General features: G+C 37.3%; 1 protein-coding gene across 1 annotated transcript in view; it reads left to right on the top strand.

Moving 5' to 3' along the window:
• LOC108704815 (serine/threonine-protein kinase Nek11) overlaps positions 1 to 25,923 on the top strand; it is a 163,683-nt gene that overhangs the window by 115,184 nt on the left and 22,576 nt on the right. The window contains exons 8-12 of the mRNA XM_018241496.2: positions 6,262 to 6,340; positions 8,557 to 8,642; positions 12,357 to 12,476; positions 20,664 to 20,742; positions 22,589 to 22,637. Of these exons, the coding sequence (XP_018096985.1) occupies positions 6,262 to 6,340; positions 8,557 to 8,642; positions 12,357 to 12,476; positions 20,664 to 20,742; positions 22,589 to 22,637 (413 nt within the window). The remainder of the gene's footprint in view (positions 1 to 6,261; positions 6,341 to 8,556; positions 8,643 to 12,356; positions 12,477 to 20,663; positions 20,743 to 22,588; positions 22,638 to 25,923) is intronic.

Genomic DNA, 25,923 nt, shown 5'->3' with positions numbered 1-25,923 from the left:
ACAGTGCCAGCCTAATTAACAGCCCCACAGTCCTGGGTACAGGCTCAGTCAGAAGATGCAAGCAATGGGAAAATGAGGGGGGAGGGTTGCAGCATTGCTAATTTAAGCATTGGGCAAAAGGGACACAGTCTTAATGCAGTCAGTGAAACTAAGAAACTAGGTCGGTGAGTGCGTCTCTGAAGTCTAGGAAATCTCCTGGAAACTCATTACAGGCCCAAGGTAATGTGTGGAGATGGAATGGCAGTAGAAACCCTTTCTCTGCCAGCGGAGAACATACAAACAGTTTTTCAGGGACCGTATATAGACAAAAGGGGTCACCTTGTCCCTGCCACAGGCCAGAGAATTAATGAACTGTATTGTCTCTTACATCAATACTGGAATGTCTTCAGCTGTTTGAATATTTATATTGTCTGGGCACCTTCTGAATATACCTTTAGGACCCTTGGCATACTTATTGAATTCCACGCTTATTAAGGCTGTTTTATGTGCCTTTTTTTCTGGTCTCTAGTGTTGGAGAGCCAGAAGCTGCTGATTTCAGTATGTGCCGTGGCCCACTTTTATACTGTGCTACTTTCTAAAAATTCAATTCACACCTGTCATATTGTGACACTGTACTCATTTATGCAAAAAAAAGTAGAGCCAGTTGGACAAAGAGTATGTTTATTCCTTAAAATAAGTTTTGCTTGGAGCCTGGATGCCAATAAACTGTACCAGTCACAAACCATTGTCTCTATTTCAAAAGCATACTGGAATCCTTCTTGCAAACTAAAAGCCTCTAGAATTTAGTTTGGTTCTATAATGAGTACTATTTAAAGCATCTATATAAATGACACGCACATTTATTTTTCTTGTGATATTTCTCTATAATGTAAAAATCTGATTGTCTTCCTGTCTGCAGGCTACATTTGTTTAACATGCACCTTGCATGCTCCTATCATAATTCAGAGTGTTCTCGCCTGCATTTCAGGCTGCCCTTTCCCAGTGCTTATATATTGCAGGGCACAATAAATGTTAAACAACCTATTGAACTGAAAAAACAAAGAACCAAAGACTAGTCTCTTATCTTATTGCTTTATAAATATATTTTTTTTAAAAGGTTCTTGGCCTGCAAATTTACAATGCTGATGGCACCTATATAGGAATAGTAATAAGCAATATTGCTTCTGAGAAAACAGGTAGAAGGAGTCAAAAAAACGTGTTCACGCAGCACTGCAGGGAGCTGTTCATTTTCAGTTCAGTAGAAGTGAAGAATAGAAATCTAGACAGTCTGCACTGCAAATTAAATCATAAAGGATCCTGATTGGCAGATACCCTGATGGGAGAGCTTATATATATATATATATATATATATATATATATATATATATATACACAAATGGCAAAAAAATAGTGTTGGTATATATTTATTTATTTATTTATTTTCAATTATTTAAATAGTGTATGTAACAACAAAATGAAATCAGAACTTCCTCTTTAAAGCTGCATAGTAGCACTGATTAATTGGTTTATGATACAGAAATGCCTCGTTAGAATGAAAATAATCTTAGCACTGCATCACTGACCATGGATAATGGTTACATTTCCCATACTCATTCTGCTGTGTGTAACATTCATGTTTGTACCTAACTGCATTAACAGACGATCTAAAAATATAACTCATGAGGGGAATGTCTTCATCTGTAACCATTGTGTTCAGTAATACCAAACTCAATTACACAGCCAGAGAAAAAATATACAAAGAGGGCAACTGAAATATGTCACCCAAATGTAGTGTTGTATAAAGGAAGAGCCAGAGCAGTAATGTAGAAATATAGGTTACGTTTGAGTATAATGGCTTGATGCAGTATAGATACAGATTAGCCTGGGCATGAGGTCAATGTGTGAAATTGTGCTGATTTTTTATTATAGATGTGGATTTGCTTTCCATGTTCTTCTTTATTTTCTGCCATCAAGTTTATCTTAAACCAAAAAAATTATATATTGGGGAGATATAAATTTGTGTTGCATGGCCATAAAATGCATTTGCTGTTGGGGACACTATCATCTAGTTATGTTTGTGCATGCCAATAGCAAGCACAGTATTGTCCTGTCTTACTAGAGAGATAGCATTAGTAAGGCCCCACCTAGAATATGTAGTTTAGCTTTGGTCTCCAGTTTTCAAAGTAAACATTATGGAAACAGAAGGGACCCTTTAGGATTAAATATTTTTTTCAAAAATGGAACAATCAATGGTATCTTGCAGCCAACCACATTACTAACTCCTTATTTCTGTGTTCCTTAGTCGGTGGTATCAGTAAAGAGGATGTAGACTTTGCAATCACAGGGCCCTGGCAGAGTAGAAGGGCCTGTAGGAGAGGCGTGAAGAGCAATGTCCTGGCCACCCAGCAGCCACCCTGTGCGTTCATGCGCAAAAGTGGACACCCGTGCGCAAAAGAGGACACACGTGCTTGGTCTGTGCAAACAAGCGCGGACGGCCCTGAGTCCGCATGCTTTGATGTTAGAGCAGGGGTCCCCAACCTTTTTCACCTGTGAGCAACATTCAACAGAGAAACAGAGTTGAGGAGCAACACAAGCATGAAAAATGTTCCTGGGTGGTGCCAAATAAGGGATGTGATTGGCTATTAGTAGCCCCTATGTGGACTGGCAGCCTACAGGTGGTTCTGTTTGGCAGTACATCTGATTTTTATGCAACCAAATCTTACCTTCAAGCCAGGAATATAAGAAAATAAGCAACTGCTTTGGGGCCACTGAAAGCAACATACAAGTGGTTGGGGAGCAACATGTTGCTCATGAGATACTGGTTGGGGATCACTGTGTTAGTCACTCGGAATTACTGATATACCAAAACTTTGCACGAATCACGGGTCACCAACGATTGGGGGGGGCTGAGCCTTATGAAAGCCTGAGCTTTCTTAGTTACGCATCTGTCCTCAGTTTCCATATTCTCTTTGCTTCATCCATGTTCTAACCCTTCCCCACATCCCATCCTCCTGTTCTGACTGTTTCAATGCCAGGGCTGCCTTACTTCCTGCTTATTACCCCATGTATTCCCTTCAGCCTTTGTCAGCTACCTCTGCTGGTATGGTGCATATATTTCTATCCTCTTGTGCTGTTTCTGAGCAGAATATTCATTGGAGGTTGTGTTCAGGTTTATATATTAGTTATGCAAATTCCCGATAGCCTTGCTCATAATTATTTGTGTTTATAAGGTGCTGGACACTCCTAAAATGTTATTTGTCCTTTGTAGTTCCTTTGTCGCTACAAAGGTCTGGCTGGCAACCATAATTATCAGCTGACTCAAATAACGCTTTAATGAGTCCAATCAATGTTTACCAGCTTTCATGAACACTACAGTCTTGGCACTTTTACATTTCATATTAATACATTGTGTGCAACCTACATCAAGATGAGTCCCCTTGGGAAAGAAAGCCTAAGACATTATAATGAAATTACAATTGCTGACCTTGGAAGAACAAGCGCCTGAGCACATTTTACAAAGAGCATAATAAACTAAAGAAACAGTAGGAGATCACATGTCATAACACAGATTACTGCAGAATATCATTCCATGTCATATCAGTAAATTTGCAACAAAAATGTGTGGAGCCCTGAGACACCCAGGATTTAGCTGAAGCAAAAGGAGGCCAATAAAAGCTTTTCAAAGGGTTAAACACTGCATAAAATGAAAGTATTTTGCTGCACAAAGTAGGGTGGTAATGCTGGGACTTTACCTCACCCTCCATGATCACAAGTCAGTATATTTGCCTTTTGTGTGGTTTTATGACAATAAAAGGGATTGGTATTTACTAGAAAGGTAGCACAAGCTGCATTGTTCCTCCCTGTTATAAGACTCTGCAGTATTTTTGACTTTCCTACACAAACCCCCATGTTATAAAATGTACAACATTTCCCCAGTAGCAGTTATCCATTGCAACCAATAAGATGTTTGCTTTTAACAGGTGACCAGTAAATGCAGCCTTCTGATTGAGTGCTATACGTGATAGGAACTATAGCAAACTTTGCACATTATCTTAAATAACCCCCAAAGCCTCCTTTATTTTATTGTAAAACCCTGCATAAATAAAATTGATTTCAGAAGTGGTGGGCAAATTTTGGTTTGAGGTTGGATTTTAATAGGAGGCTTTTGATAGAATTTTTGGAGAATTATTAATATGTATATTAGTTGATCTCTTTTTTAGGGAGACTAAGGCTCTTATGATCTACTAAAATAATTGTATGTGTATATATATATATATATATATATATATATATATATATATATATATATATATATATATATACACACACATATATAATCCATTCCACTACACATTCCACTGCCACGACACAGTGAGGGCATGAGATAGGAGGTCAAATATGTATACAGTTACAAACTTTATTTGATATATAGCATACACTATATAGATTAATGATGCATGGTTTAGGCGAATGGATATATTTATATTGATTTCTCACTTATAATTCTGTTTTTCACTCATTCTTTTTTGGCTTTTTAATTAGTTACATGTATCTAAGAATAGTTGTGGGGATTTATGGATAATTAATTAACTATCACGGTGTTTAGCAATGTGAGTGGGTATGCACTAAGGTCCAGAGATCCATTGAGGGTAAGAGCAGATGACCAAACTCCCTGCGAGAAATAGGAAGGTAGCAAGTTAAGACTTCATAGCAAAAGTCTAGCATGATAGAACCATGGGGCCCTAGTAGTAAAACAGCATCTGCGCGGTAGCACTAGATGAAGGGGTGATAAGCATTAAATCAAGTGATTAAATAAGAGACAAATTAAGTAATATGAAGTGATTGCAAAGTGATGCAAAAATCCAGTCATTTAATGTGTGTCTATAAAAATGTGCAGCTTCTTCCATTCTTCCATTGTAAATGTATGCAGATCTACTGGAGTGGCCATGATATTTAACCTTTGTTATAGGAAGCAGTAACTCACTTTATTTCCCCCTTAAAGTGATACTGACACTATAAAATGTATTATCAAAATATTAATCTACATTAAAAGTTACCTATAGGTCATGTTGATCGTTATTCGCTAATAGTTCTGTTTTGTAAGTAATTGTCACTTGAAGTTCCTGATTGTTTTGTCAGTTAGCTTTTCTAATAGTAACGGACTACTGCTGCACAAATGTGGCAGCCTCCTCATAGAGGAACATGGGGGTAAGAAAGGTAATGTAAAAGCATCAGGCAAATACCTTTATGGCAAAATTATAAATTGCATTCAAAGACAATGTTATAATAGATAATAAAAAAGTTATCTCTTTAAATAGTATCTCTTTAAGCACCTTGTTCAGATTTTTCCAATTGCATCGTATAGCAATAGGATTCAAGGCTGAATGATTCATAGATACTTTAAAAGAGCTTGAACAGCACAGACAAGATAACAACTGTAGATACATATAGCTAGTATGTCAGTGCCTACAACTTTCATTAAAAAAACAACCCTTACAGAAGTTGACAGATGTTGGTTCTATCTCCAGAAATAGATATCTAAGTGACATTCTTCCTTGAAGACCACATCGTCTTATGCTAACGTTTTCTACTAAAGACTAGTACATCTATAAAAAAATCTCCAACTGTTATAGGGCACTGTTGCTAATGTAACATATCTTCCTCAGGGGGTCCTATTAACCTTTTCAGCCTTTCTTAGCCGGCAGCACAGTAGAGCTTGTAGCTGCATATTGATTCTCTGGCAGGAAAAGCTACTATGGTTTGAATTAAGCCTCTGGGAAATAAACAAACAGTTCTTTGGGGTAGTTGGAGTAAATCAAACTCTCCTACTCTTATAACACTGGCCTTAGGGTAGAGAAGGTGACTCAAGCCATTAGCAATTTAAGGCCCTCCTGATCTTAACTTTTTGTACCTGTACTCGCTATCCCCCTTTGCCCCTGCATGCTTCCTATGCCTTGTGGACCTTTGTCTTCTGTTCAGCATTTTCGGCATATAAGAAAGGACTCAAAGAGACTTGCTGTGTTGCTCCTTTGCTGAAAGCCAATTCCTGTCATGGCTTTGTTCTGAGACATTTGTTTCTTTTTGGGGAATCTTTTCTGGTTTCATGAGAGGACTTTGACGGTGCAGTGTAAAGTAACCAAACAATAAAAAAAATGGAATCAGACAGGTCAATGTATCAATATGCAGATAAATTAGGTGAGAAAGCAGTTCCTATCTGCTACCATACATATCTGTGGGTTTTTCCTTGTACTTCTTCTTATCATCTTCCATATTCTTTGTCAGAGTTTTGAATAAGGACCCACAGCAGAGACCCAGTGCCAGCGAAATCTTGCATATGCCGAGCGTGGTAGACCATGAAAAGGTGAGAATATTGTGATGGGAGAGAACAAGAGTTGTTTATGATATCTATGACTAAATGCAATGTATGGCTGCTACATGAATATCTGCTAGAATTCCCCTTTTATTATGGAATGGTTCCTGTGGTAGTGAATGGGTTAAGTGAAACACTGGGGAGAATGTGCAGTGGGAGAATATTGGATTACAAGTGCCCCAGCTGCCCCTCTTGAAGGTGGGGTGGAATATTGTATATGGAATATATGCAACTATGCACTGAAAGGAGCAGAAAGAGTCAACTTTGACCATTAATGCATCTCAGTAGCACATCCTCCCCCTCTTTTCCTCTACTTTCTATCTCTGTCTCAATTAAGAAAGTTTTCGGTTTCTCTAGGAGTCTATGCCAGGTCCTCACTGTGGATGTAATTGCTTGTGGCAATCTTTTATATGCCTTTGCTTCCTTCTTTCTCTCTCTTTCACACCATAAAACATTGTGACGATTTTAAGAGCAGAGAGAACAGAAAGGGAAGAATAGGGAATGTAGTGGTGGGTGGGTGCTCTTTAGGAGATGGAAGCCACATACATCCAAAGTGTCTTTGTGTCCATGAAGGTTCAAAGCAACAAAAATTGTCTATGATTTAACTTTTACCTGGCAATAGCTAATGTGAAATCTGCTCTAAGGCAAAGCACACAAAGGCAAGTTTGAACCTGCTGTGTGTAATATAAGGCAAGAAATAAAAGGTTGGCTTTCAAATAAATGTAGCTTTTTTGATTTTATAAACATCCCCAAATCCCTTCTTTATATTAAATGGGATTTCTAATGGTCCATAAGAGCAGCTAACACACCTAAAGAGAAATCTTTAACTGTGTGCTTTCATCTATTGTTAGTGTCAGTAAACAATGTGTGAGTGCCCTGCAGCTCTGAGCAGCCTTTTAGATCTGGGATCCCATTGTTCTCTCCCCTATTTACAGAAATACAGAAATTTTAGAATTAGAAAAACAGCAAAATATTCCAACATTAACTGCACTTTTCTCATACACATTACTGCACATAAGCATGTATATGAAAGCAAACCATTTTCACAGATGTTTCATAAGTTCACATACTCAGAAAAGACCACAAACTGGATCACGACAATTAGGCAGCAGAGCATTATTGGCACAGTTAACACCAGTGTCGCCTTTCACTTCTTGCAGGCCATATGCAGAAATACATTTTTTGTATCATATTTTTCAAAACCTTTATGTGTAGAGCTGATGGTAGATGGTAATGTGTAAAGAGAGGAGACTAGGAGCATTATTAAAGTGAAGAATTAAAGGGGTTGTTCTTTAAGTTAACTTTGAGTATGTAGAAAACTATATTCTGAGCCAATTTACAACTGGTTTTCATTTTTTATTATTTGTGGTTTATGAGTTATTCAGCTTTTTATTCAGCACTCTACCAGGTTTGCAATTTCAACAGTCTGATTTGCTATGGTCCAAATTACCCTAGCAACCATGAATTGGTTTAAATAAGAGACTAGAATATGAATAGAAGAGGGCCTAAATAGAAATGAGTAATAAAAAGTAGCAATAACAATAAATGTGTAGCTTTACAGAGCACTTGTTTTGCCTTACAGAGCACTTGTTTTTTAGAGTGGGTTAATGACCCCCGTTTGAAAGCAGGAAAGTGAAAAAAGAGGCAAATCATTTAAAAACATTAAAAAAATAAAGACCAACTGAAAAATTGCTTATAATTAGCCATTTTATTACATACTAAAAGTTAACTTAAAGGTGATCCACCCCTTTAATATAGCTTTGAGAGTATGAGAGTGGTCTAAGGATTCCTGGTGGGCCCCAGACATCCTAGTCCAACATTGAACTTAATGTATGTGCAAAAAGTGCAGAAGAAATACTCAAAGGATAAACAGTTGTTTGTCTGTTTACTGTGCATCAACTGTAATATATGTAATTGGTAATATAAGAATAGAGTAGCTCTTTTTACAGAACCACAGGTGTTTCTCATATAGGGCATGTTTACCAACCCAACTTTTTTTTTGAAAGCAGCTAATTAGTTCCTTCTATGTCAGCACTTAACATAGTGTTCAGTATTGGTTTTTATCAAACTGGAGTCACACATTTCCTATTTTATATTTCCCGCCCTTCCCATTTTATATTTGCTGCTCTGGATCTTAATGTTGGGCTCATATCAAGTATGTTTTCCTTGTAATTACTAGTGAGCGTTATCACATTGCTTCTCTACAGGTTCTGTCCTTATGGCTACAGGAAGCACTACATGAGGGAAGACAAGACTCCGGGATTGAAGATGCTGCCAGAATTGCTGCAGAAATGTTAGTCATACGCACAAAATACATATAATAATAATGTGAAGCTACCTATTATAATTATAATTTAATTTATGAACACTATCATTTAATTTATGTACACATTTTTTTAAATGGTGTGGACTGTTGTCAGTGATGTAACTACCAGGAGGGTATTATTGCACCCAGGCCAAATGCAGAGGAATGCATCACATGGGGAAAAGCCCAGAAGGTGGTACAAAATAGCTAAACTGGGAAGCTCACAAGCTTATAGGCATACATATCATATTGGTATAAACTGTAATATCCAGTCAGCCATTAATCCACTAGATCAGTCTAATAAATTAAAATTAGTGTATAACTGATTACTATACACCCCTCCCGCCAACAGGAAACAGAAGTGCTTTATATAGAGCTCTATCATTAGGGAGCTTAGTTAGTGCAGGGCCATTTTAGTCCAAACATTTTTGGATTATTTGCAGATCATCACCTATTAGTCAGTAGAATGTATTTACAAATGCAAGCAGCAAAGTAAAAAAATGTGTGCACGTACAAGTGCTGTCAAAGTTTGTATTTGCACCTAGACCCATTACATGCACCTAGTGCTATTTTGCCATATGATCAGCCTGGTTTGCCAAGCTTTGAGCAAAGTGCAAAGAATAGACAAAGTGATGCAATGGAGTCCTGGAATAAACACTTGTCTTGCAGATGTGTTACGAGGTTCCCTTTGTGTGTTGCACCTACACACAACTGACTTGCAATATATGGACCATAAGCATCTCTAGCATAACAAACATTGATTTCTAGCTATTTCTTGTAAAAAACAAAATGCCCTGTTCTATAATATGTATGCCATGTATATTTATGGAGAGCTCATAAGCAATAACCTCTTGGCATGGCAAGATAAATGATTCTCTGATTGAGAATGAATTTGCTAATTGCAGCAATGTAAGTAAATGACAGCACTCCAGGATGGAAAACTGGGGAAAATCCACCTTCCAGCATTAGCACCTTCCAGAATCCTCTAAAAGCCATTTAGTGGTAGCAAGGAAATTGCTCTGTAATATTGGCATTTTTGTAACCCTCCATTTTAATAACATTAAAAGTATCAGCTGTTTAGAATTAGGAAATGTGTTGTACTGTACATTAGCATGACTGTTCCTTTTGAACCAGTCTGGAACAGCTGAAATTTAAACTTCATGTACAGCAGGCTCCATGGTGTCCAGACAGTGCAGTGAACAGCAAGAAGCCTCTGTAGCTCTCTGTTCTCCTATCTAGCAAGATGAAATACTGTTCCTGTAAAGAACCTTTGCTGAATTGCTCTATTGAGTCGGGAGTGATGTGCCTTATAAGCAATGAGCATCATAATAGCATGTCCCAGTGTGTTTGTAGTTGAGGCTCCTGTACAGTATGAATCAGAAAGAAAATGCTGCCGGAGTCATGTCTGCTGAAAGGGGGTTAACATCACTTTGGGTTTTTCGAATGGTTAAGCAAAACAGCTAGCTGCTGATCATTTATTGATGATGTGGTTTGCTGTGGAGTCGGAAAGCTGAGTTGAGTCTCAGCTGAATGCTCTCTGTGCTCTTGGGGGAGTGCTGAGAAATCAATTAGCTGCACAGAAGGAGATAGGCTTCATCCATTTTTCTATTGGCGTCCCACTTAGGCCTGTTCAGAATCTGCCACTCTCTTCCTGTGGTGACATAGCAGAGCAAGAAATACTTTCCCAAATGACAAGCAATCCATGGGGTGACGAGCTGAGGAAGTCAGTGGTTTATGCCCATTACTATGCAAATTAATTTGCCTGGGACAAAATGACCATCAGTGGATTAGCCGCTGTTTAGTACTGCTAAACCATATTCTAGTAGGCAGTGTCCAGTTGCTGCAAGAAAGTATTCTCATAGGCAATGTCCATGAACCATCAATGAAAGGATACCCAGTATCTTAAATGTCTGACAAGTTGTATACAATAAGCAAAGAAGAGGGAGAGGATAGGCAGAGAAAATATCTATATCTACAGATATAGATGGGGTATGGGGTCATAATTCAGGCTGCATTGACAGGGTGGTAGCAAAAATAAATTTTGCTGTGAGGTCTGGAAATTATGCTCTACAAGAGCCCCACCATTTAGAATAATATAGCAGAATAAGAATAGATGAGATCATTCCATCAATCCAACTAAACAAATTATAGAACCGCATTCACACTGTCAGGAATCCACCTCTGAGGTGGCAGTGCAAGAAATCGTTACAGCGTACAATAAGACTCAAGAGTTGCTCAGTGGCAAGATATTTCTATGATCAGCTCTATGCCTGCAATCCCAGACTTGCATTAGAATAATTAATACTATCACAGCTGTGCCTCTGCTCATTAGCCACAAGGCTGCAGGATACATTCCATTGTATGGAAGATGTTCCAGGAATTACATCTCCCATCACATAAAGATTCTTCCGACCCCTTCTTCATCGCTCTATTCTACACAATCCACAATTATAAATGCATTTCATGTCTTCCTTTAATGAAATGAAATCTGTTGACTTGCGGGCAACATTTTTTTTTTTATGTTTATCTGTTTTGATTGTGTTAGAAAAAAAATTGATTCTGAATAAGAGTGTTAGTTAACTTTTCTTAATATAAAAAAGAATTTGATATATTTGATTCAGCTTTGAAATAAATGGTGATAATACAGACTGTTGATTGAATTTGGAGCTATACAAGGCAGTGTCTCATTGCAAAGTAGATGGTAATAATCATGTTAAATCTCAGCCTGAGATCTGCCTTTAATCTAGTTAAGTAAATTCCTTGTTTTTGGAATTTTGACAATAAAGTAGATGAAAGCATTATTGACCAACACTTTTTAAATGGCTTTTAGAATTAGCATGATAGGCATTTGATTAACAAGATACATTTGGTCTAATCATATTGTATATCACAGTTTAAACTATAGTAATAGAGCTGAATATTTACGGAGAGTAGGAAGACATTTTGGTGGATGATACAGAATAATAATAATAATATTATTTTGTGCAGATGGATTTTAGCTTGAAAGAAGGAAGCAAGTTTCAGCTAGAATTTATGAAAGACTGGAAGGTTACAAGTTGCAAATGAAAGGATTTGTGTATAAAGGAGAATACGAAGCAGGAGAAAGAGCGGCGTCGTGATTTTCAGACACTTGGGGGCTGATTTACTAAAACTTGAATGAATCTAATTTTTTATGAAATCCAAACCTACCACGATTTGAACTCATTTATCAAAATCGAGTGTCCATTCGTATCAAGCAAATTGTTGCCCAATTTGAACAATCTTTACAAGTTGCCTCCCAAAACTCCGACTTTATCAGATTATCCAGGGCAGATCACAATTTCAAAAAACATTTTCAGGGACATATGCCATTGATTTCTACAAGGCCTAGAAAAGTTTGAGATTTTTTATATTGATTTTTAGCAGTTTTGGTGTATGACAAATCTCTAAGTTTTTATTTTTCCACGAAAAAATTGAGTTTTCCCCTAAAATCCTCAACCAGAAAAAAATCAAGGTTTAATAAATGAGGGTGTAAAATATTTAATGAAACGTGTGAGAAGCATGAGTTGGTGTTGAGTAAGGACAGGTCCTCTGGGAGACTACAAAATGGTATAACTCAATTCCATAACATTTGTATTGTAGCAGGACAAGAAAGTCAAAACAAAAGAAATAAAAGGAAATAAAAGATACTTGATCTTAGAAATCTATTTGTCTGTCTTACAGGCAGGAGAAATTGCATCTAGATAGTCTTCGAGTTATGAGACAGGTGCAGGATATGGCACCACGCCAACGCAGGAGGATTCGGAAGGAAGAGCAACAAGAAACATACATGAAAAAGATTAAGTAAGCATCCTATTGGATTTGTAAAGTCTGCAGACTCTTACAGGACTATTTTCATTCAGATTCTGCACCTTCTGCTTCTATTTGGGAACTAGTGATGGGCGAATTTATTAGTCGGAAAAACAGGCGCCGGCGGCAAAAACGGGCACCGGCGTCAAACACGAGACGTCGGCGCCGTTTCACGATTTTTTTGCTGTTTCGCGAATTTGGCGAAGCGAAATGGCGCAAATTCGCCCATCACTATTGGGAACATTATATTTATATACTAATCAGAAAATGTCCCCCACACTGATATTGTTATGTCTATGGATATTGTTTCTGCACTGACCCAAAACAATGAAGGGTAGATAGTTTATTAATAGGAAACGCCATTATTTTATTTTTACAGATCTTGAAGAATCAATCCCACCCTATTCCCTATTTTAATGTCTTCAATGTATCTTTTTTATAGCTCTACTGCAATTTTTATACATTCAGATTTTTAATTTCATTCTTTTTATTATTTATTATTATTGTTGTTAAAAATAAAACAAATGTCAAATATTAATACTTTTTAACAATACTGTATATTTAATGGCATTCATATATAGTTCAGATTTCTGAATAATAGTTTTCCAGATAATGGAGCCCTCATTTCTCAGCTAAACGAGTATAATCGATCCCATACATGTACCTAGAATTATAATAATAATGTTGCTCTACTTACACTTTCTATTTAATGTTATACCACAAACATGGGGTAGCTAATGCCGAAGTTAGACCTAATCAGTGATTCACATTATTCATTTTGTACACTGTGTCAGCGTGATCCCATGTTATGTGATTATAATCTAATTGTGAGTGTCAAAACCACCAGATGGTGGTTTATTTTGTCATGAAGGCTAGAGACTGGTAAATGCAGCAAGCAGAGACTGTGAAGCAGCTTTGTTCTTATTTTAAGCATGTTGTACATAAAAAAAAACAGAGCTTTCACATCTAATAATATGTAATATGCATGCCTAAAATATGTAGCCTAGGGCAAAAATATGTAATCTTCAAGTTCAAGAATATAGAAAACCATGGTTTGGGCTGTTGCTACTAAAATGTTATATGCATATAAATGTAAATGCAAATATATCAGAGCAACTCACCACATAAGCGAGGAGGCCCAGTTGCTCTGCCCCAGACCTTCAGCATAAGGGAGCAGACATCAACGTATTGTTTGTAGGGTAGGCACTAAAAGAGCAATCCTCCAGGCAGTAGTAGTAAAAAAAGGTCTTTATTGAAATACAAGTGTGGAACACAGCCTTACACGTTTCGTGTAAGCACGAAACGTAATCATAGGCTATAATTAAGTGTTGTGAGAACACGAAATGCATTAGTAATTTCTAAGCAACTCTTCAATTGGTTTTCATTATTTATTTTTTATAGGTTTATACTTATTTGTCTTTTTCTTCTGATTCTTTGCAGCTTTACCCTTCAAAAAACAAATGCTCTGTAAGGCTACAAATGTATTGTTATTGCTACTTTTTATTACTGGTCCTTCTATTTAGACCCTCTCATATTTATATTCCAGTCGCTTATTCAAATCAATGCATGGTTGCTAGAGTAATTTGGGCCCTAGTAACCAGATTGCTTGAAATGCCAATTGAAGAGCTACTAAATAAAAATCTAAATAACCAGGCCCGGATTTGCGGCAAGGCCGCATAGGCCCGGGCCTAGGGCGGCAAAAAAATAGGGGCGGCATGCCGCCCAGCCGCATTATGGGCTGCGCCGGCGTTTTTTCGCTGGCACGCTGGGAAGGGGAGGTGGGGTGGGCGCTAGGACCTAGGGGCGCCCCTCATTGAAATCCGGCACTGTAAATAACTCAAAAACCTTCAATAATAATAAATGAAAACAAATTGCAAATTATCTCAGAATAGCACTATCTACATCATACAAAAAGTTATCTCAAAGGTGAACCAGCCAGCATACATGTATGCATACAGTATAATTAGCTGTTTTAAAGTTACATGTACATCTCCCGTTCTGATGCATTGTTTTAATTGGTTATGTAAAAAGTGTTAGTAAACACTTGATGAATCATTGTCTAGGGAATCCTATTTTGTTATGAGACATACACAATATCATTTTAGGCATGTTGTAAGATGACAATCCTGCCATGTTACTTAGAAAACATATAAAACAAGAAGCAGCGGTGCCACGTACTAAGGGAAATTTTCAGAAAGCTCAGTTCATTGTTGAATTCCATTCAGCTTTCATTGGTGGAAATTTGTTTTGGTTCACCAAGGGTTTATAATGCTCTCTTATTTCTTGTGTGATGCCTGTTGGCACTCTTCACAAATCTGCCATGTTTTACCAAGTCTGATTAAAGGCAGCCATATACTAGCCAACCCAGTATCTGATCGGATGTCACATGGATTGATACCATAAGAGGAACCATACATGGTATGGCCACCTGTTTTTTGTTCTCTTTGTTCTGGCCAAACAATAAGAATAGCATGAAGGGAAGATCAGCATGCATGTCCCAAATATTATACAAAACCAATTTTATCTGTGTATGATATCTGGGTGACATCTCAAACCATGGCTGCATGTTTTATTACCCCAAAGAAATGCTATCCTCAACTTTATCAGAACAAATACTTTTACTATCACAGGGGTCTTCAGTGGTACACAATCAAGCAGTCCATTATTTTGCCCTTTTTGTGACTATAAGTCCAGTTGTCATGGCATTTCTCCCCAGCAATAAACTCAGATAATGCTTCTCTTCACCCTGAGCCTGAGATAGAATTTAATGTCCCCCCTTTAACTCACAAATACTGTCACTGCTCTTTACTTCACACCTGCACTCTGCCTGCTTCTGAGAAACTGCCAGCAAGCAGACACCCCCAGTCTAATTAAATACACTTTGCCATCATTTACCATCTCTGTTTCTAAAAAAGTAATAGAATCTATCAAGCAATTATCTTTCGTTCTACAGCTTCTCTCGTCTCTTGTCGATCAGTGAAACCTCATTACAAGTCCATGCTGATTCTGTCTGTCTCTTGCTTATTATTTCCGTCTCTTATACACTTGCAATTGCCTGTGATTTGCTCCCCCAACCCCATTTCTACACTTTAGTACCCACACTTTTTAGTGACCCAACATACTGTCTACAGTACTTATTTTTGTATTGTGTCCTTCTGCAAATGTCACATAGAGTGAACAAGGCAAATGTATCTGGAAGCTAGTGAGATATACAAAAAAAAATAATGTGTACAGTTGTGCATGGCAGACTAAACTGCATTGATGAAGTTGATTGGATCACACCGCAGATACAGGCAAGAGATGGCCAACTATTTATGGAACATAAAATCTGAGTTAGCAAATTCACATTATTCACTTGAAGAAGTGTCCATAATAATGAATTATGGCTTAGCTATATGGCTCCATGTATGGGATCTGAATTCTTATTCTTAATAACATAAAGTATATGTGGCATATAGTACACAAAACTCATATAGTTAGGCAACAAAGTAAGCTTTTGTCACTTTTCTGTACTTTTCACAAGGAATGTAGCTCAGGGACTCTCTTTGTTTGGCAAAGTTGATTACATGCTTCTATATCATATTGTTTTTTTTTGCCTGTACCACTTCAACAACAAGGATGTTTGTAAGCAGAGAAGCATTTGCGTCCTTCCACAAGGGGTTACCAACTCTCTGCACTAGGAATAAACGCTGTCTCCTTGTTGGTAAAGGAAAATACGTTTTTGTGTTGCAGTTACAATTTATTATACAATCTACAGACAATGTGCAGAAACTATATGCTTTATAAATACACATTAATAATATAGTGAATAAAGTACCCCTTTTGTAAAATATAAGGATATTATAAGTCACAGAGGAGTTCCATGACCATATAAAAGCACAAGGCCGAAGGCCAAGTGCTTTTATACAGGTCATGGGTCTCCGAGGTTACTTCTAATATCGTCATATTTTCCAACAAGGGGTACTTTATTTATTATAATACACAAGTTTTAGAGAGTCATGTGACAAAAATGACATCACTACTCACCGTTTATAACCGATGACATCACTAGTCACCGTTTATAAGGATATAATTTACAAGATATTCATGTCTTTTGTGTATTATAATAATATTAATGAATATATAAATCAATTTGACACGGTTTAAAAGCTGGTGGAATGATTAATGCCATTCGCAATATTAATGAATGGCAAATGCGTAAAATGCATAAAACCAGTATACCACATCATTTAAATTGTTCCCATTGTAGAGCATAATTTGGACATTATGTCCACAAGTCTCTCCTCTCCTGTGTGCTTGACTCCTAATATATAGCCATTGTGTTGAGTCTCTTGAGTGTGAGATAAGAGGTCTCAGCTCTCTGACTCATAAGTGATTTGTTCGGGAAATATGTATTAAGTTGTAAAAGTAAGAGTTTATCTTTTTGTAAACATGGCCCTAAAATTTCTATACACAAAAAATGTCCCTTTAGTGAAATATACCATTTGATAGATATACCCCTATTTTTGTAAATGGACCATCTCTGTTCTCTGATGGTTATATGGCTTGTCAAAGAAAGCCTAATAATATAAAGTGCACCCATAATGCCTCTCATTTACTCTTGGATAAAATGCTTAAATGACATTCATACTTGATGCATCACTGGGAATAGGAGTCTAGCTTGAAGAGAAAAAAAAGACTTTGTGTTGCCCATAGTATTCCTTTTAATGTAATCACTTTGTTAAAAAAACGATTGAAAATCTCTTTTTAAATCCACTTCTCTTTGACGTTTCATCCACCAACCATCAGATGGCTTTACAAGTTCCTTTTCATATATGATTGACAGAAGGGTCTTCTCATACTAGACTAGATTTAAGTATGGCACCCTTGCCACGTTTGCTGTTCCCTGCTAATGGTAAGGAATATATCTGATCAAAGGCAGGCTTTCTTATGCAAGATAATTATTTCATTTATGGCCTTACAGAGAAAAATAAAAACAATAAATGCTGCATTTCTTTATTAAAAGTAAACCAGAGTAGTAACTTTAATTTTAAGGGTGTGTAAGCCTTTTTTCTTTACCCAGTTATAGCTCACCTAAAATTCCCAGCATTTTCCAGTATATTATAAAAAGATAAAGCAACTTTGGAGCTGTTCCATCATAAAGATACATTCCTAAAGCAAAACCACCGGCAGGGCATTCTACAACCTCACTGCCGTTGCTGTGCAGACCCACATACGCTGCTTCAAATTAAAATTCTGTTCCTCTAGTCTAAAGAGGTGGCCTCTGGTGCGATGATCCCCTTTATGGGAAAAAGATCTCCCGCCATTGGTCTATAATATCCTCTAATATACTTGTAAAGAGTAATTATGCCCCTGGCATGAACCTTTTCAGAGAAAACAACCCCAACTTTGACAATCTACCCTCATAATTTAAATTTTCCATCCCTCTAACCAGTTTAGTTGCATGTCTGTAACATACTAGTTGGTTGGAACCTAAGGTGATTGCGGGTACACACAGATGCATAGGGCACCCCTGTGGTTCCGGTGTTCACCGACGCCCTTTTGGAGCCCCAGGCTTTCTGCTACGGAACTGAACAAGAGGTTGTGCAAAATAGAAACAAGTCCAGATCAAGGTACCGGCAAGGATTAGGCAAAAGCGTAGTCAAAATTCAGGCAAAGGGATCAAGGCAGGCCGCAGGAATTGTAGTCAAGAAGTCAGGCAGGAGTCAATAACCAGGAATACAAACACAAATATAACGCTTTGGCAGGATCAGAAAACTGAAGCCAGCTTGGGCACTTTTAAAATGGTGGACTGGGCTTTTAAGGATGATTTGGTGATAAGAATTCGAATCCGGTGCCCATTGGTGACGTCATGAATTGAGGGTCAAGACGCTCAGTGGCAAAACGCCAGCGTCACCAAGCCCCGAACCCGAAAGTGTGTGCCTGGGCACCTGAACAGGCAAGGAGACGCGCCAGGAGGTAAGAGAAGGAACAGATCTCCCGGCTTGTCTTACAATGTCTCTGCTTTCCAGTTAATTAATTACCTTCTTAAGGAATGGAGCCCAAAACTGTACTGCACAATCAAGGTGCTTTTTTTTTGCCAGTGTGGCAGCATCCTGCATAGAAGTTATAGTTGTGTACAAATTAGTATCATCAGCAAAAATAGAAACAGTACTTTCAATGCCCACCGCCAGGTCATTATTGACTACTTTAAAAAGCAAAGGGCCAAGGACAGACCCCTGTGGTACTCTACTAATAACACTGGTAAAATTAGAAAATGTTCCATTTATCACCACTCTTTGTAATCAACCTGAGTCATCGATGCATCAATAGTTCTATTGTTAGAATTAGATCTATTAAAAAAACTGGAATAATTCTCTCTGACAAATGCCCTTTGATGCATAATTATATTTGGGATGCCTAATTTGGAGATCTAGTAGGTGCAGAAGAGTCAATATTTTGGGAAGGTTTACCTCGATTTTAAATGTCATATAATACATAAATCAACCTACTGCCTCTTAATTATGACTGCTATTGTCAACAATTGTTACTATATGCATGACATATAAATAGATATGGAATTGTGTGCACTTGATTTGACATTTAAAGGTTTAAAAGGTTATTATTGACAGGGCAACAAACAAAATAGTGTGTGAAAAGCTGAGCTAAATCTGTGCTTCAAACTTCGATACGATATACATCATTACCATTTGTGCACAAAAGGTCCTGCTGTTGCTAATTCAAACTGGAATACTTTGAATAGTTCAAAGGAGGTTGAAGTGATTGTTTAGGATTAGAAAGATATTGGAAAAAGATTTACAGTGTCTGATACTTGTATTAGGCTTGGGGCTATTGTTCCTCAGAGGCACTGTTGTTGGTCTCTCCTAGCTGCATGGTGAAGTCAATCACATAAACTTAAGGAAACCACAGGCACACTAAGGTTCTGAAAATCGCTCCACACACTAAAATGTTGCACCTGCTCTTTCCAAGATTATTCTGTGAGAAGAACATACAGGACTCACTTGCACCTTCTATGCTTAGCATTCCCCAGCTCACACATCTGGAGTGACACACAAGCTAAGGGACAACCATGTGCTGCTTACTGCTCACCCTCTTGTTCTGCTCCATTCTATGAGCACAAAGAATTGCTAGCAAATCTAGCAAATGTAATTGATGCAATGGATAAAGTGCACAAACATGTTGTCTGTTGCAGTACTTTGCACCTCACTTCATTACTCTAAAATATGGATTACTTCATATTTGAATCAATATCTGTTAGCTTTGACACGATATCTGGGATAGTTGGAGATGCAAAGCTGGTGCAAAATAATGTAATGGATTCAGGTGTTTCATTAAACACTATGCAGATAAAGGCAGGTGTCTGCTGTGACATGTGTCATTGTGACTTTTGTATCTAGCTTTCATTAGACTGGATTGTGTATGATAGCTGCAGCAGCAGACCAGTAGTTTTAGCCCTTATTTAGAAACATGTCAAGGAAAAAGGGTGAAGGTGCCAATAAATGGAAGGGGTATGGAAAGGTTAGAACAAAAATAAAGGTAAAATATAAATGTTCCAAGGAGGTATGGTTTGCACCAGGTCAGTAAAAATACAGACGGTTTGGTATTTTATTCTACAAGGGGCAACCCTATAGAAGAGAGGATGTAGAATTGGATGAACTTAACATAATTGTGGGTTCTACTAAATGAGTAACTATTTCCATGTAAATAGGAAGAGATCCATGAAACACAAGAGTGTTGAGATCATCACTACATGTAGCAGTAATCAAGCATGTGCCCTTATGATTGAGAGTTTATCTCTCTTCTAAGCCCTTTCCAAGATGAATTTTCACTGTGTAGGTATATCTTTTTAATAGGAAATTGACTATCGTTAATTAGAAGTTCAAATGAAAAGAAATGTTATTTTAATAAGTAATGGCTTGATAGTATCCCTACAGTACTTTACTAGTCCTGACTATTGCTAAATATATGGTTTACTTCAGTAAACAGCATAAAAGGATTCTATTATTTTCTGTTGCATAATTTTATCATATTCCTAATTGTCCTTGTTATTCTACTCATTCACTTTAATACTGTCTCGCTGGTTGGCCCATATTGTTCAACTATCCTATGGCAATTGCTGCTCCCACTGCCCAAACACACAATTGTATATCATCAGTATGCTAACCAAATTATCTATATCAGGAGAGCAGCGGATCGCATATATAAAGAAAAGCACCAGAGATTTGGCCAAAGCAGAAGATCTGAATTAAATGAAGACAAGGTGAGCAAGTTACTTGCACCAGACTACATTCTAAATGTCAGGCCTTGGAAAGAAAACAGACAATCCCCTGTTATTTTTATGGAACCAATAATAGAAGCCTATCTTAAAACCTAGCTGTATATCAGACTGTGTCTATAATGAAAAGATCTATATTGGTAGTTCTCAAAACTGTCCTCATCAGCTTTAATATGACAGCATTTCTTAGCTTGAACAGAGTTAAGGAAATCAAAATATGGTTAGTGATATTCTCATCATACTGTCTGAGACAAACTGAGGATAAAAGGTGATACATTTCTCAGAACTACATCCACAAAAACATCACAGATAAAGTGCTTGAAACTATATATACTTATGCTTGCCACCAGTGCTCTTCTGCACCTTGTATTCTGAATAAGAGGGGAGTCCAGTACTAAATCACCTGCAACATAAGGCCATGTAGGTGAATGTTCATGCCTGTCCTACAAGTTGCACCCACATTTGCACTATTCACATGCAATGTTGACTATCGCACAATCGTGGCATTCTGGGGGAAAATATTGCAAAGAGAAAGTATGGTAGACTATGCTGTAAAAATGCATGGTTATATGCATGTTGGTGGAGTTTCAGACAGAGCAGGGAGGACAGATTGCAATTGGATGCTATCCATCTAAATAGGACCAAATGTTTAGCAATTTACGCAAACCTGACCATTTTTTACAATGCAAAGAATGGCTCAAGCATAAAAATATCATAAAAAAGGTTACGTTGTAAACTGATAAACACATAAAAAAAGAAACTTGCTGTTTTTAAAGATAATATTAGACGTTTGTGTATTTGTACACCCACTGTAATATACTGAGCTAACCCTCATGGATATTTTATTATTTAAACTGCATTTAGGTCAGAACAGGTCCCATTTAGATCTGATTTTACTCATCACATGGGTAGAAAAATGAGGGAAAGGTGTGTTAATTTGGTAACCTCGTCAAGTGAGAAATTCTTTTCATGTTTACCTAGCTTTATACTATAGCTGATGGTTTTAAGAAAGCATCATCAATGTATCTCCAGCAAACCATTTCGAACTCAGTGAACAGTGCACTTCTGATACTACAGGGCTATAGCTAGAAGTCGATAGGCCCTGTTCAAAATTTTAGGAAGAACTCCCACTATAATTCCATTTTCCCAAAACAACAATTTATTAATCCAATCCGCCTATATCACCTCTTCTACTATTAGACTATTAGATACTATTAGAATGGCCTCTTCATATTACAGAATAAATGGCCTCTTCATATTACAGTTTTCCTCTTCTTATTGAGTAAAAGATCAATTCATTTGGGTTGTAGGGAGCCTACTGACCCTAGGTCCTGTCGAAGTTACTGCCCTGCAACCACGGAAGCTAATCACATGTGTAAATGAGAAGCTGTCAATATAAATTATTAATGGGAGTTGTAACAATTAAGAATTGCTTTCAGTTTTAAGGTAACCTTAACTGATGGACAGTATGTAATTTGACCTAATTTGACCACTTCAGTGCAGCCTAAAACATTGTTGCATGGGTCCTTGTTGGACTTTTATTTGCTTCCCTAATTATTGATTTGAATTGGCATACCACTTGTTCTTGTCTACTGGAAATGTAATCTTTTTACTAATGCATACTGTACATTATTTATAAATGCATATGCTGTTACTAGATTTTAACACTTTTATTGCATAAGCACATGTGGGTTAAGTGAATTGCTGTTTTGTCTAAAGCAAAGATAAATATCCATACTCTATATGTACTGTAATTGTGGATTACCAAGTAAAAATACAATTATAAGATATGCTTGTTAACTGCATCTAATTGTTCTGTGTTCTGTTGCAGGACCAAAGGCCAGCAGATACCATGCATGTTTTAGAAGGCAACAGCAAAGGTATGTTTTTAGAAATTTGCAGTAAAACAGGTTTTCTCTTTGTTCTGGTATATATTGCTAGTACTTCTGTGGGGTGGCCCAAGCTGAAAAAAGATTGGGCCAGCTAGTAGAATCTTTAGATTACCAAGAGAGGAGATACACAAGAGAACAATTTTAATCACGATAGGTGATATATAAATATTTCAATATCCTCTCCCTGTTTGTGAACTCCTTAGTCAATGTCAAGCATTTTTCCTTTATGGCTGAGTCATCCAGTACTTGGGTACTGCCTAGATTGAATGTGCGCAGCAACGGCCTATGCACACCTACCCGACCCTCCCTGCACCACCTGCCTGCCCTTGTCCCCCACTCCCCACCCTGTGCACAATGTAAGTAAGAGAGTTGCTGGGGAGGGGGATTTCTTAAAACTGTAGAGGAAGAAGACCCCATGGCCTGGGTCCCCAGGCCCCTACAACTGCAGGGTCTGCTTTATCTATAGTTATGCCACTGCTTTGGGTACAATAGATAAGGAATGTGGGCTAGATCATGGCTAAAGACAAAATAAACAGAAAAAAACTGATTTAATTCAACCTATTACCCAAAAAACTCTGAATTATGGGAAGGCCATCTTTCTATGGGGCATAGTTACTAAAATATGAATTCCCCTCTTCTAATTTCATCATAGTTCATCTCAATTCACAGGTGTATTTTCACAATACATATTATATTTACTTAAAATCATAAGTACACTGTTGCAAGAGAGATGTGGCACATTTTCTCCTGGCATACATTTTAATGACAAATCACCTGTGTATTTTCCCCATACAATTGTAGCATGGAAAATTCTGTAGAAAATGTTTGCCATAAAGAAATGATGTAGGATATTAGCGTGGAGGAGGTGATCATTGTGCTATACAAAAGTGGATGCTTTATCTTTATAATGGCAATTCACCAAACTGAACCCAGAGAAAATTCTCGTGGTGAAATGTCATCATTGTGCTATTAGTAAATTGGAGAACTTTCAACTGGAGAGAGATGTGAATTTATGTCAATGCGAAAATAATTTTCAACAATGTGAAGTTAATTTTCCAAAGCTTGTCTTTCTTTTTTTTGCTATATTTTACTGCCATAATATACTTTTGTTTACTATTAAATCCAATCATAATTTAAAGGTTTTTGAAGCATATCAGAAATCCTACCAGAGATATTGGAATAATACTGTTGTTTTGCTTCTTAAATCAACAGAATCGCAAGTTGCATCATGAAAGAGCTGTCTGGTTAGGATGCATGAATAATATGAAAGGAAAAGTATTGTGCAGAGACACGTTAGCATGTATTGAAATGATTTTGTGCATAGAAACAACATGATGTGGATGTATTGGTTGTAGTACATCACGTGATCATATCGTTCTTTGCTTTTATTCAGCAGTGGGGAAGAACATAACCCACAGGAATAGCTTAATAACCTGCTTTCTAACTAGCACAAAAGTAAACAAAAGGCAGCCAAATGGTCCCTGCTGAGCTCTAATTAGCTCTGTAAAGTGTTTGCCTTTGTGTAGATAAGGACTGGATTCAGTGGTATTATGGCTGTGTCAGAAGAAAATTAGAAACTGTGTTAATAGGAAAAAATACAACTGACTACAGACAATTACACATGGCCATATTAAGTCCCAGACTCGAGTAAACTGCAATTCAAAGCAACAGAGTAATGATTGTTGTTAAAAGGGAAAGTAATATTTAAAAATATTTGAATCTGGTAAAGATTAGTACAAATCCATAGAGAGGATATTGTAATAAAAGTCATATTTGTTTAGATGAACAATTGAACATACAGCATATAACCAGAGTTGGCATACTTTCCCAGAAGGTCAGTTGTGAAAGACCATTCAGCAATGACATAATCTGTCATGTTTGGAAATATCATGTTATCCCTGTGCAAGTTTAGACTTGGCACATACACAGTAAAGAACTTTTCCAAACACTGTACATTCATCAAGTCTGAACTCACCCAAGTGATACTGGGGAGCTTGGGAAAAGATGGTCACTCTGGACAAAAGTACCCTGAAACAATGTGCTTTTAAAGAAGAATAGCACCAACCCATGAAAGGACAGAAGTAATTATTGTCACTGGGGGTAACTAAAAAAGTCACAGGGGATTTCCATATATAATTATTAAGAATATGTCTTAGTGCCAAATGTTATGCATATATTAAAGTAGTTTTAAATGTTTATACAGTATGTTTTAGGTTAATTTTGATAGCATACACAACTATTTTACAGCATGCATATACGCATATAATTAGATACAAGTGAGTAGCAATAATACAGATCACCAGGTCTAGTAATTCTTAGCAACAAATCAGGTTTTTACTTCCGAACAGGTGACCCATACATGCTAATTGCTAATTGGTTGTTGTGATTAACCAGGCATGTTGCAGACTTTGTGGCTTTTATTATATAACCTCAAATGAGGAAGTAGAAAAAGAGCCTGTTTTTACTGGCAGACTTCTACCTTGTTTGACATTTGCTTTTATTATATATTATACATGATGATGTCACAATTGTAATCTGATAATGGCGTGTAAATTGTCTTTGGCATTGACATTACAAGTACAGGCTAATGGAAATATACTTAAAAGTACCTGATTCCGGTATTAACATAAGTTATTTAAATACAGCTATAAAACCCTTTAATCATAAGCCATAGTCCATTCACCATTACAGATGTAAGAGAAATTGTAGTCACTGTTGCCTTTCTTCACCGTTATCAAAATTTAGGACCTCTGTATTTCAGTTCCAGGACAGAGTGCCTGCAGGCAGCTGAAAAGGACATGGAGTAAGCAGTTATGCTTCATGTGCAAGGAGTTACTTTGTTTTTTTATAGTATACAGTTCCTTTCTAATTCCTGCTCTGCAGTAGTGACATTGATGCCTTTATAACAGTGATACCCAACCAGTGGCTCATGAGCAACATGTTGCTCTCTGACCCCTTGGATGTTGCTCCCAGTGACCCCAAAGCAGGTACTATACTGCCAAACAGACTCTCATGTAGGCTGTCAGTCCACATAGCAGGCTACAAATAGCCAATCACAGCCCTTATTTGGCACTCCCAGGAACTTTTTGCCTACTTATGTTGCTCTCTAACTTTTATACATTTGAATGTGGCTCATGGGTAAAAAAATGTTGGGGACCCCTGTTATGTTTTGGTAGCCGAGGATGAGTAGAGTACAACAGTGCTTTATTAGCAGGCTCTCATACAGCATTACACAACAGTAACTTTCACTTTTAAGCTGTATGAAATATACACA

Source organism: Xenopus laevis, chromosome 4L (genome assembly GCF_017654675.1).
Source record: "Xenopus laevis strain J_2021 chromosome 4L, Xenopus_laevis_v10.1, whole genome shotgun sequence".
NCBI lineage: Eukaryota > Metazoa > Chordata > Amphibia > Anura > Pipidae > Xenopus > Xenopus laevis.
The sequence above is the reverse complement of the archived record's forward strand: the minus strand, read 5'-3'. Positions and strand labels throughout refer to the sequence as shown.